At 48.6% G+C, this 14,098-nt stretch overlaps 1 protein-coding gene across 1 annotated transcript in view; it reads right to left on the bottom strand.

The window, feature by feature from the left end:
- Nucleotides 1-14,098, bottom strand: part of LOC137332578 (slit homolog 3 protein-like) — a 612,265-nt gene that overhangs the window by 35,774 nt on the left and 562,393 nt on the right. Inside the window, exons 28-30 of the mRNA XM_067996507.1 lie at nucleotides 12,248-12,387; nucleotides 5,613-5,706; nucleotides 571-606 (exon numbers count right to left, since the gene is read on the bottom strand). Coding sequence (XP_067852608.1) covers nucleotides 571-606; nucleotides 5,613-5,706; nucleotides 12,248-12,387 — 270 coding nt within the window. The remainder of the gene's footprint in view (nucleotides 1-570; nucleotides 607-5,612; nucleotides 5,707-12,247; nucleotides 12,388-14,098) is intronic.

Genomic DNA, 14,098 nt, shown 5'->3' with positions numbered 1-14,098 from the left:
CACACAGACACACACGCACTCACACAGACACGCACTCACACAGACACACACTCACACACATAGAAACACACACACTCACACTGACACACACAGACATACACACTGACGCACTCAGACACACACTCTCACACACACACACACAGACACACATGCACATTCACTCACACACACACTCACTCACAGACACACACACACTCATACAAACACACACACACTCATACAGACACACACACACACGCACTCACTCACAGTCACACACACAGACACACACTCACACAGACACACTCACTCACACAGACACACACGCACACAGACAGTCTCACTCACACAGACACACACACTCACACACTTACACAGACACAGCCCCTCAAGACGTAGATTTAAAGGCTTGGCTGTTGTAGTTACAACTGTCAAGCTCAGAAAGCTGAACTTTATAGTTTATCTGACAAGAATTCAATAAGATTGAAGACATTAGAAATAAAAGAATTAAATACACAGAAAGCTGATATAACTTGAAGTCCAACTGCTCCCTCTCCCAGCCTTTCCCCAACAGACAATCTCTTTGCTTACCTGAAGCCAGCCGGGCAGACGCATAAACACTCACATCTGTTGGAAACAGGAATGGTTGGAGAATTAGACAATGGGAAACTACACTGTGTGCCACACTCACCACAACGCCAGGCTGAATTCTGATCAATTGGTCTCCTGCTGGAAAGCCTCTGTGTGGTCACTCGAGGAGGAACAGGATCAGGGTCAGCTCCACGGCAAATAACCTCCCAATGCTCGCTGCCCAGGCACATAAATGGCAAAATGGCCACATGGGCGAGGTTGTGGAGGGCTGGCAGGACCTACTGAACCACAGCCCAGCAAGGTGTTCCCCATGGAGCAAGAAGGGAAATTGGAGAGAGAATTATCTTAGGCTTCTCTTTTATGCTTCTAAGTGGCTGGTAAAAAAGCCACAGAAAAAGTTTTTTTCTGTTTTTTTTCCCTGTTTGTTTTTTTGTTGAATGTGTATTCGGGGGTTCTGCAGGTGACACCTCTCTGTCTGAACACGGTGATTGCCTTGGCAACGGGCAGTTGCAGGGGCAGTCTGTAAACACCATGTATTGTTCTATATGTATAAATGCGTAGGCTTCAAGGAGCTCTTGAAACATTTGCCTGAGGAAGGAGGAAATCTCCGAAAGCTTGTGAATTTAAAATAAAATTGCTGGACTATAACTTGGTGTTGTAAAATTGTTTACAATTGTCAACCCCAGTCCATCACCGGCATCTCCACATCATGGTAAAAAAGCAGCATTGACAGAGGCCTGTAAGCAAGGAGAGGAAAGGAGATAACTGGAGAAAGGTTATGCATTGGAGAACCAACATATAGCACCACCAAGAACTGGAACACTAGTTTGACCCCTCAGTCTGCTGACTTCCCATTCCCAGCCATGCCAAGCAGAGGGATTGTGTTCTCTAGGGTAGAGGAGGGAGTAGATATGATTGGAAGTCTTCACTGAGCTACTTTCATGTGCCTCTTGACAGGTGGCAGTGCCCTGGCAACACAACGTATGGCATGACCTCTCTGTTGGAAAAATATACGGTGCGAGGCTGGGGGAGCGGGAGGGAGGTTTGGATAAATAGCACAGGACAAATAAATTGGACGGTGGGGAAGTGGGTGTGTACCCTCCATTTAAAAACATCGGGATTGACGTTGGACTTGGCTGGAGACGCAAACCAGACGGAATCATTTCAGCTGCCCGTTATACCACACACCCGAACCAGACGGAATCACTTCAGCCGCCTGTTATAATATATGCCCAAACCAGACGGAATCGCTTCAGCCGCCCGTTATAATACATGCCCAAACCAGACGGAATCACTTCAGCCGCCCGTTATAATACATGCCCAAACCAGACGGAATCGCTTCAGCCGCTCGTTATAATACATGCCCAAACCAGACGGAATCACTTCAGCCGCCCGTTATAATACATGCCCAAACCAGACAGAATCGCTTCAGCCGCCCGTTATAATACATGCCCAAACCAGACGGAATAACTTCAGCCGCCCGTTATACCACATGCCCAAACCAGACGGAATAACTTCAGCCGCCCGTTATAATACATGCCCAAACCAGACGGAATCGCTTCAGCCGCTCGTTATAATACATGCCCAAACCAGACGGAATAACTTCAGCCGCTCGTTATAATACATGCCCAAACCAGACGGAATAACTTCAGCCGCCCGTTATACCACATGCACGATATTTAATTCTATTGAAGTCAATGGGACTGAATGTCAGGGGGCGACGTGTAATAGGCGACTGGTACGATACCGCCCTGTTTTCCCTCCCGCTGATACCGCCCCGTTTGTCCTTCCCACTGATACCGCCCCGTTTGTCCTTCCCACTGATACCGCCCTGTTTGCCCTCCCACTGATACCGCCCCGTTTGTCCTTCCCACTGATACCGCCCCGTTTGCCCTTCCCACTGATACCGCCCGGTTTGCTCTCCCACTGATACCGCCCGTTTGCCTTCCCGCTGATACCGCCCGTTTGCCTTCCCGCTGATACCGCCCGGTTTGCTCTCCCACTGATACCGCCCGTTTGCCCTCCCACTGATACCGCCCGTTTGCCTTCCCGCTGATACCGCCCGGTTTGCTCTCCCACTGATACCGCCCGTTTGCCCTCCCACTGATACCGCCCGTTTGCCTTCCCGCTGATACCGCCCCGTTTGCCCTCCCACTGATACCGCCCGTTTGCCTTCCCACTGATACCGCCCGGTTTGCTCTCCCACTGATACCGCCCTGTTTGCCCTCCCACTGATACCGCCCGTTTGCCCTCCCACTGATACCGCCCGGTTTGCTCTCCCACTGATACCGCCCCGTTTGCCTTCCCGCTGATACCGCCCGGTTTGCTCTCCCACTGATACCGCCCTGTTTGCCCTCCCACTGATACCGCCCGGTTTGCCCTCCCACTGATACCGCCCGGTTTGCTCTCCCACTGATACCGCCAGTTTGCCTTCCCACTGATACCGCCCGTTTGCCTTCCCACTGATACCGCCCATTTGCCCTCCCACTGATACCGCCCGTTTGCCTTCCCACTGATACCGCCCGTTTGCCCTTCCCGCTGATACCGCCCTGTTTGCCCTCCCACTGATACCGCCCATTTGCCCTCCCACTGATACCGCCCGTTTGCCTTCCCACTGATACCGCCCGTTTGCCCTTCCCGCTGATACCGCCCGGTTTGCTCTCCCACTGATACCGCCCCGTTTGCCTTCCCGCTGATACCGCCCGGTTTGCTCTCCCACTGATACCGCCCTGTTTGCCCTCCCACTGATACCGCCCGGTTTGCCCTCCCACTGATACCGCCCGGTTTGCTCTCCCACTGATACCGCCAGTTTGCCTTCCCACTGATACCGCCCATTTGCCCTCCCACTGATACCGCCCCGTTTGCCCTCCCGCTGATACCGCCCCGTTTGCCCTCCCGCTGATACCGCCCGTTTGCCCTCCCGCTGATACTGCCCCGTTTGCCCTCCCGCTGATACCGCCCCGTTTGCCCTCCCGCTGATACCGCCCCGTTTGCCCTCCCGCTGATACCGCCCGGTTTGCCTTCCCACTGATACCGCCCGGTTTGCCTTCCCACTGATACCGCCCTGTTTGCCCTCCCACTGATACCGCCCTGTTTGCTCTCCCACTGATACCGCCCGTTTGCCTTCCCGCTGATACCGCCCTGTTTGCTCTCCCACTGATACCGCCCGGTTTGCCCTCCCACTGATACCGCCCGTTTGCCTTCCCGCTGATACCGCCCTGTTTGCCTTCCCACTGATACCGCCCTGTTTGCCCTCCCACTGATACCGCCCTGTTTGCTCTCCCACTGATACCGCCCGTTTGCCTTCCCGCTGATACCGCCCTGTTTGCCCTCCCACTGATACCGCCCTGTTTGCCTTCCCACTGATACCGCCCTGTTTGCTCTCCCACTGATACCGCCCGGTTTGCCCTCCCACTGATACCGCCCTGTTTGCTCTCCCACTGATACCGCCCGTTTGCCTTCCCGCTGATACCGCCCTGTTTGCTCTCCCACTGATACCGCCCGGTTTGCCTTCCCACTGATACCGCCCTGTTTGCCCTCCCACTGATACCGCCCGTTTGCCTTCCCGCTGATACCGCCCTGTGTTTGCCCTCCCACTGATACCGCCCGTTTGCCTTCCCGCTGATACCGCCCTGTTTGCCCTCCCACTGATACCGCCCTGTTTGCCTTCCCACTGATACCGCCCTGTTTGCTCTCCCACTGATACCGCCCGGTTTGCCCTCCCACTGATACCGCCCGTTTGCCTTCCCGCTGATACCGCCCGGTTTGCCCTCCCACTGATACCGCCCGTTTGCCTTCCCGCTGATACTGCCCGGTTTGCCCTCCCGCTGATACCGCCCGTTTGCCCTCCCACTGATACCGCCCGTTTGCCTTCCCGCTGATACCGCCCGGTTTGCCCTCCCACTGATACCGCCCGGTTTGCCTTCCCACTGATACCGCCCGGTTTGCCTTCCCGCTGATACCGCCCGGTTTGCCCTCCCGCTGATACCGCCCGTTTGCCCTCCCACTGATACCGCCCGTTTGCCTTCCCGCTGATACCGCCCGGTTTGCCCTCCCGCTGATACCGCCCGTTTGCCCTCCCACTGATACCGCCCGTTTGCCCTCCCACTGATACCGCCCGGTTTGCCCTCCCACTGATACCGCCCGGTTTGCCTTCCCACTGATACCGCCCGGTTTGCCCTCCCACTGATACCGCCCGGTTTGCCTTCCCACTGATACCGCCCGTTTGCCTTCCCACTGATACCGCCCGGTTTGCCCTCCCACTGATACCGCCCGTTTGCCTTCCCACTGATACCGCCCGGTTTGCCCGCCCATGTCCTATTTCACCCCCATTGACTTTCCAAAATTGTTAATCCATTGGCGATTCACAATGACAGCGCAGCGACACACGGTAACAGTGAAGTTCCTGATCTCGGTCACGGGGACATACTGAGTAGAGGATGGATACTTCCCCAAGGAGAGAAAAGGGAAATCAGATGGAAAATCACACTGGGCTGCTCTGCACACATCTGGTGGCTGGTAAGAGGGCAGCATTGTCAGAGGTGAGGGAGCAGGCCTCCCTCTCTCAAGCACATAAGGCTGACACTTCACTGCAGTGCTGAAAGAGTGCTGCATTGTCAGAGATGCCATCTTTTGGCAGAGGTGTTAAATTGAGATCCTGTCTCCAGGGCACTATTTGAAGAGCAGAGAGTTTTCCTGATGTCCTGGTCAACATTTATTGCAAAAACACCACCACCAAAAAACTAACTCTCTGTTCATTCATCTCATTCGCTGTTTGTGGGATCTTGTTGTGCACAAATTGGCTGCCACGTTTGCCTACACTTCAAAAGTACTTTCGTGGCAGTGAAGTGCTTTGGCATGTCCTGAGGATCTGAAAGGTCCTATATAAATACAAGTTCTCTCTTTGGGGCATGGAAAGAAAATAGCAGATGGAGGAAAAGTAATGAAGATCTTTAAAAAAGAACATTTAAAGTTTATCAAATTGATGAATTGATTCATATGACACAAAGCTGTTTGACTGAATGACAGAATCCTGTACTCACTTGTACTTCCTGTCCTTCGAGATACATTTGGAGCCGTGTTGGCAGGGGTTAAGCCTTGGGACACAGTAATCCACAACCTCTTCACATAGTTCACCTGTGGAGAGAGAAGCAGCAGGTCACCGGGATGTCATAACTTCATGTGCTGGACGGCAGCAGATGCACATTTCCTGTCAAGGAGGGGCATCAACAGAAGGCACAGGGAGTGTGTTCTGCCCTACCAAATGGAGGAGGGAACATAAACGGCTCAGTGTTTGCTGGATCGGGGCATCTCACTGTTCGTTGGACTTGTTCCTGCACCCTTCAGCTCAAAAAATGTTTGCCAACAAACCTGCTGAAAGCGCCAGCTGATAGAGAGGGCAACGGGGGCATCTGGGATCTTGGTGAATGCCGGGACCAGCAGTATATCTTCTTAACCAACGAGATTTAAGAATTGAGAAATAAACAGAGGAAGGACTGAGAGGAGGGTGAATTAGAGTGGGTGAATTGAATGTCAAATCAGACACAGAAAGAGAAATAAAGAGAGATTGTATAACGAGAGTGAGAAAAAAAGGCGGAAAAGTAAGAATTTTTAAATTTTAAAAAAATTGACATTTTTTAAATCTCCAACAATTCACTACTTGAAGGAATGAGACTCCACACTTTTAATTGTACACGTTCTGGGCAAGAGCAGTTGATTGACAGCCATTAACAATTATCACGTTATTAAAAGGTTACTTACGCTATTAATTACTAGACTTAACTTTCTGTGGCAAATTTAAAGGGCAAGTAATGAGCAAATGCAGCAATAACATGAAAATCACGGGGAGGTTAAGGGCGAGATGCTAACTGTGGAGCGGCGCAAATCGGCCAGCAAATTCACCACAAGTTGCTGCACGATTTACACATTAGTAACGGTGTGCGTCGTTCAGAAGCCGTCACTTTATCAGCAAATTCTGGGCCAATAGTGCAACAGAGCAGTGACAACCCTTAATTGATTTTAAAAGGAAACGGCAGCAATACTAGTGGGGGTCCCATACACAGGCAGTACAATTGTCAAATAACACTCTGCGTTTCCCTAATCTATGTTCACAAGGGCTGATTTTACAAACGCTGGCTGCTGGACGGATAGTCTGTGGACAGCATGCTCACAATCTCCTAAAATACCCAGCCAGGTCAGGGGAGGCTCCCTGGCCATAGTGCGCACCTAAAATTAGCTCCCCATGTTGCACATGTATAGTTTGTTTATTAACTCAGGAATCCAGTAGAAGGGCCAAGACTAACAAGGGTAAAAAGATTAGGAAAAAAAATGAGGCAAATCGGGAAATAGTGAATAGGTGATACCGGGCATGGGTTTCAAAAGCCTGCAGATTTACAGCAGAAGGGAAGACTGAGGGGTGGGATGGCACTGTTTCAGGGTCCTGGGAAAGAATGAGTTGGAAATGGTTCAATGAGTCTTGTTTACAACAATTACAGCAAATGATGATATAGTCAATGCCTGTATGTTTCTATATAGTACATGTGTATATATAATGATAACTCATAGATCCACCTCCTGGATATATATGTTATGGTTTGTGTTGAAAGGACATTGACATTTCCTTTATTAGGTGTAAATGTCCTATCCTCAACCACATTAGACCCTAATCTCTCTACAGGGGAAAGGAAGTTTGTTCGTTATTCCCTGAGCTCTTGCCCCTTCTATAAGGCTGATTCTATTAATTACTACTGTGCCCTCAGGAGCTTTACTCTTGGGTAGCTGGGGCCTGGAGTGCATTTCTTTATTTTCATTATGGTCCTGGTGCAGCCCAAATGTGACATTGGTTCATCTATTGCTGTAATACAGCGGATCTACTGGAGCATTGTATCACGATTGACACAAGATAAAACTATTACACAGTGTACTTATACGGAAAGATCGTCACAGATCTATTTATAATACTATTTACTTAAAAGTTCCAAAACTTGCTTAAAGTGCAAATTATTTATTCATTTTTCCTTCCTCTCGCCTCAAAACCTTCCCTCTTTTTCTCAGACCTTTATCTTGACAGGAGTAAAACTCACTTGCCTTTTCCATTTGGTTGTCGGGTGACATGGGGTGCCCTGGTGCATTGTGGGTATACGACAGGGTGAAAATAACTCCCACGATGCAGCTCTTTCATACATACATATACACACAAATTTTCAACAGGAGCTGGGAATCAGTAATGGCAGAAGCTTGGGGTCAAGCCTGCTATCTAACTTAGGCAAGAGAAAGTAACAAAAAAAAAACATTCTCTGGTTTCTTTTCCGTCTGATTCTTCTGGGTTTTTCTCCCTTGACGTCCTTACGTGATTGGCTGCTCCTCCCTCCACACACCCATACTGGAAATTGCAGGCATGACCAACACTCAAATTTTAGCTTCCTAGAACCTCTCTTCTCTCAGTATGGGTCTCACACGGGTTCGAAGGAGCTTTGTTGCACACAACTCTAACCAATTGTCTGTACCTCCTGCGCACAAAACGATAACAATGCATTTGTCTGCATTTTCACTTATTTGACAGGTTTTAATAATGACCTGTCACAATATGCATTCAGTCAATAACACGTCAGCTCTGCATATTTCAGGAAACAGACTATCTCCCGATCTGTTTTTTAGAGTCTGAAATTGCTGCAATTTTTTCTGCCGTGCCCATGGTTTTGGCTTGTTTTCAATATTCATATGTTTATTAAAGGATAACCCGTTTAGCGTTAAAACTGACTTTGTCGGCAAGAAATCCAAAACTCAGCATAATAGTATGCAAACATTTTAAAAGGGGCTCAGGTATGTTTACTCTGTATGTTATCCAAAGAGGCACACTTTCAGCTTCTGTCAACTCCAGTCAGGTCCACTCGATACAGGTAGCCTCTGTCGATATTGATTGGAGCTTGCTGTCAAACAGAGGAAGGTTCAGTCTGCTAATCCCATACCCTTTCACTTCCAAATTAGTATCTTGGTGGACCAGCACTTTCCATCCCACAATGACAGGATTCTGACTTCCATGAGTTTCCCCAAAGGAGGTCAGATCTCACCCTTAAATGGCAGTAGCCCTTACCCATGTTCCTTAGCACACATGAATCCCTCTTATCACTCCTGTTAAGGTGCATGGATAGCAAATGCCTGGCATTTGAAGTCACCAAACACAAAATAGCCTCTCCCAATAACTCAGGCTTGCCAATTCTGAAAAGTCAACATCAATGAAGAAATATCATCTGTTGTCCTTTGACCTCTTTCCCACGGACGCATGGCTTGTCATTTTCTTGTTTGATTTATTTTCCAAAATCAACTGGGGAGCAGGATAAAGGCTGCAGAGGGGTGAGATCATGAATCAAGTTCTGGTAGTACCTTTATTACTGATGAAATCTCATTGCAAACTCAAGTAGCTTCATTAGATACTGAGCCTCCACACTGTAAAATAATTAAAGTGGGAAAGTTGGACTTCTGTTTTATAAAACAGAGTTTGGGTGTTTGATTAACATTTTAGAAATTTCCAGAGAGCCTTCTGAAAAACTGGATTGTCTGACTCAAAATCACACAGGTGGCAGTCATACTTTTCCCCCTCCCTTCCAAACCAACACTATCTTCCCACTTATCCCCACCTCCACGAGTGTATTCTGGAGAGCGCCTCTTCACGGTTCTACAACTGTTGACTTCTTGAACTGCAGTCAAATCTTTTGCTGAGTGCAAAGGCATCTATCAGATATATTGACAGTGAACATAAATCAGCTCAATTAAATGTCAGCTTGGCTCAGTTGGTAGCACTCTTACCTCTAAGTCAAACCGTCACGGATTCAAGACCCACTCCAGTACTTGAACCCATTATCTGGGCTGACATTCCAGTGTCTCACTGAGGGAGTGCTGCACTGTCAGAGCATCAGGGTAGAAATTTGTTTTGGGTTGTAGCGTAAAACGTGTGGTATCGCATCGGGTGCGAGATATCAGGTGGGATAAGAGGCGACGGATGCGATAGCCCGAGACAAACTTCTACTCCACTGTCTTATGGGCGAGTCACTAATCCGAGGCTCTGTCTTCCTGTTAAGGTGGATGTAAAAGATCCAATGACACCATTTAAAGAAGAACAGCATTCCTCCCTCAATCAACACCCCCCAAAAAACAGGTTAACCGGTTATTTATCTCATTTGTTGTTCGTGAACAAATTGGCTGCCATGTTTGCCTACATGACAACAGTGACTGCACTTCAAAAGCAATTGATGGATGACAAGAGCTTTGAGATGTCCTAAAGGATATCATATGGGCACTATGGAAGTACAAGCTTTTATTTTCTTTACCTATCATGAGACTGTATCAGAAATGGACAAGACTTTCAGCAAATGTTAAAGGGCAAATGACTCAGTTTTGATAAACGTTACCAGAATGTGCCACGGGACCTGCTGTTCAACCCCAGCATCACATTTTAAGATGACTTCATTCATGTTGAGATTGAAGCTATATATGTGTACATATAGGGAAGGGTGATCTGAACTAGGGACGATATTCATTTCGACATATTAATGGCAGTTTTGTGTCTTAGCTGGTTTCGATCAGGACAGAACTGGACCAGTTCAGAATAGAGGACATTCCTAGAAGTTCAAGGACAAGCACACACAGGATTGCAAAGCAATCATTTTAACATCCATGTCACCATGAAAAGAGGCAGTATTCGGAGGCTTTGGGCTCCTTATCGTGCAATCTACATCGACTTACTCAGGGGAGCGCATTTCATGTGTATGTGTTCATAGGCTGAAGTGATAAGACTCCCTGTGGAGTTTGGGTTGTGTCTGATCTGGTTAGAATTAGGAAAACCCCAATCATTTGACCTCTGATTGTAATCCTTTTTATAGACTCCATCCTTTGTGGTTTAGATTGGAGTTAATCCTTGCCTGGGAACCACATGCCATCTCTCAAGGATGAAAAGGATCCACACATGTGGGGCGCATTGTGAAAGCTTAAAAATCACTGAACGCTCCAGAGAGACTTTTAAAGAGCTGCCTTGAAACTTCCTCTGTTTTCTTTGAATGTGTATTTTATTACAATCTTTTCGTATTTGTTTCTGAGGCCTTTTCTACAAGGTACAGATTCCATCTTTGGGAGGTGATGGTGTCAGGCTTTCAGGCCTACCTCATTTAGTAGAAAATAAATATCTCAGGATTTTTTTCTAATTACCCTGATGGCTCACTAGGTAAATGCGCCGCTGAAATATATCCCCATCCGCTTCAAATGGATCAGAAAGCTCCCTGATCTGTGTTGAATTAGCAGAACTCAGTTGGGGAAACACTGGGTGTTGCAACTGGCCTCAGCATCATCAGGCAAGGGAGGACAGGAAAAGGCATAACACGTGAAGGGGTACCTGCTTCTGCTCGCTATTAATTAACTCCTGCTGAGCGAAACCAGGATTGTTGGTTCCTACAGTCAAACCGCTAGCTGACGCTCACTTTCCATGCTCACAAATGAAGAGCTTGGTGAGATACTGCACAATGAGTAGAAAGGATGCCACTGCTGGGGAATGCAACATTTTTTCCACCAGTGTTAGCGTCAAGTGGAATATGTGCCAGATGCAGAGCATCTTTACCTGAGCAATGTTCCTTAGCAGAGCAATCAATATGCATTGTGATTTCCAACACCACCAATCTTTATAGCCTCTCTAGGCGAGATCGCCAATTTAGTTCCAATTAGTGGTGAACTATGGGCAGTTTTGTGTTATGGACTCACATCAGCTGGGTAGGAAGTTCTGAATGACAAAGTTCATTTTAGGAATAGGACCTATGGGAGCCAGTAGAGCGCAGAGACTTTCATCCCATCAGTGTTTTAACTCAGGTTCCAGAGGGCACTGTACTAACCTAGCGTACCACCTGATTCCCAAACTGGCCATCTTGAACCAGAGAGGAAAGAAGTTTACAAATATGGCTAACATGGAAGGAATCAGCAGCTATTGTCTCATAAAATAGTCTGGAAGTCTTTGAGTCCTTCTGTAGTGTCCAATTGGTATGTCAGCTGTCAGTTGGATATGTCTACATTTAGCATAGCACACCAGTTATTTTACGACAAATCAGACACTTGCACTTATACCTCAAGCCGAACACCTAAAACACCATGACTTCAAATCAACTGTGATGTTCTGTACTGTGGGTTGGTCACGAGTGGAAAAAAAATGGACAGGAAATTTCCCAGAAGGGAAGAAAAACAAAAGGCTGTATCAAAGGTCTTGTGTTATTTTTTTCCCAGCGTTTGCCCCTCCTCTCCTCAAGGCGTGGAATCTTGCTAATGTAACGTCCCACCAGGGCACCAGCCACACTCCAGTACCCAAGTGGCTATTCCACACGTGTGAGGCTAGGCAGTGAGTTTCTGCGGGCTGTTCAATCACAGAGGGCATCAAAGCTAAGCCCGCTCCCACTCCTGTTCTTACCTCATGTGAATTTTCCAGCAGGTGACACTGGATAGGAACCCAGAGCTAGGAACCTGGCTGATACTTGCCCCTCCCGAGCAGAGGGCTGCTGAGATCAACCTATCCTGAGACCTTCTGGTTTGTGTGGCGTTGTATTGTATGGATGGACCCTGGAGGAGAATAAGCCTTAAGTTTCTAAACAGGTAACAATCCTCATGTGCTGGAGCCCCTGTTCCTGAAATGCTTTGCAATTAATACCTGTATAATTGGGTGGGCAAAGACAGGCGTAGTTGTTGATTCCATCCACACATGTGGAGTTATTTTCACAGTCATTATCTTCGCAGTCATCAGGATTTACCTCACACATCTGTCCTTCAAAGCCTGCAGGACATAGGCACCTAGAACAAATGGAGGAAAAAGAATAACAAACTATGTTAGGAAATTAAAGCTTCGATTGAGTAAGTACCGAGTAGCAATAACAGATGGGATTAGGGACCTGTGAGAATGTGATTATAAATATATCCCTATCACCTTCCCCTTCCTATTCCCATCAGTCTACAAACTCTACATTCTTTCTCCATCTCAGCCCAGTTGGCCAGTTGCACCACTGATACTGTCACCGGGTAAGATACTCATCTCAGTTATTCGCTTCATCATAGATTTGAATTTAGACCAGAGACAGGATACAAAGGTCTCCTGTTAAAGATTTCAGATCTGCCCTAGATATTTTCTTAGGTTCAGTGTCAATGGTGTCTCCAGTAAGTAACCCTGTGTCCCTTACAAGCAGGAGTTTACCTTTACTATATAATATCTAGTCATACCATAGTGCAACTTTGGGCGTAATAATTGAATTCCCTTGTAATATAAACTGGTTACCCTAAACTCGCATGGTAGGCTCTCTTCTTAAGATACTCTGGCTTAGGTCCTTGGCTGCCTCTCAGCAGAACTTGTGTTCTGTTCCTCTCTGGACATGAAGTTGAGGGCTTGATCTCTAATCCCTCCTTTGCCAATAGGGTTGCCAAACAAACTGCTCCCCCCGTCACTGCATGGAGGCCTCTGGCAACTAACTCCTGCTGTTTCCAAAATGAATAGGGTTATCCCAACATGATGGACTCAATTTTCAAACGGAGCCAGGAAGGGGGTGGGGGGGTCAATTTGAGGTCGGGAAATGGGTGGGCAAGGGGCACGGTGGGCATACGTGGGCACGAGGGCTGCGGGTCATGGGGGATGGGATCAAGGGTCAGTCACGGGGTGGGCAGGATCGGGGATCATCGCGGGGGTCCGGGATCGTTGAGGGGGAGGGTCAGAGGATCTGGGTCGGGGTTGGAGGATTGGGGTCGGAGGATCGGGGGGTTGGAAGATCGGGGTTGGAGGGGGAGGATCGGGGTCGGGGGGGGTCAGGGTCGGGGGCAGAGGATCAGGTTTGGGGTCGAGGGATCGGGGTTGGAGGGGGAGGATCGGGGTCGGGGGGTCAGGGTCGGGGGCAGAGGATCAGGTTTGGGGTCGAGGGATCGGGGTTGGAGTATCAGGGTCGGGGTTGGAGGGGGAGGTTCGGGGTCCGCGATCCGGGGGGGGGTCCGCGATCGGGGGGAGGGTCCACGATCGGAGGTGGGGGTCCAGTGCAGGTAGGTTTGTTGGGCCTGGGGGAAGCACTCCTGCTTCTCCGGGCCCACAAGCTGTGCCTTTCTAGGCACCTACCTGTTAGTCTCGGGCCCTCGTGCCTCCTTTCATGAGGCGTAAAACAGAAGGCCCGGGAATCCCAGCCCCCAATCCCAGGGATTGAAATGGGGAATTCGTTAAAAATGGTGGCCTGAAGCCTGCTTGAAAGGCTGCCTGCCCCACGTCCTGCCCTGGTGAAAACCGGAAATGGGCGGGTTGGAGGTGGGTCTGAAACGGTGACAATTTTCAATGCCCCCCTGCCCCCAACCCACCCGTTTTTTACTTTGAAAATCGAGCCCAATGAGTCTTGTTTGTTCACAAGAAAGACTTACCGACCCTCATTGCTTTATCAGAAGAAAGGCAGATCTGCCTGCCTGGCTTTAATATGCACCTCTTGGGTTAGATGCAAAGTAAAACTCCTTCGCAGATTTGTATGTTCTGCCCCAAGAG

The sequence above is a fragment of the Heptranchias perlo genome, chromosome 14 (genome assembly GCF_035084215.1).
Source record: "Heptranchias perlo isolate sHepPer1 chromosome 14, sHepPer1.hap1, whole genome shotgun sequence".
NCBI lineage: Eukaryota > Metazoa > Chordata > Chondrichthyes > Hexanchiformes > Hexanchidae > Heptranchias > Heptranchias perlo.
Note: the sequence above shows the minus strand (reverse complement) of the source record. Positions and strands in the feature narration are given on the sequence as shown.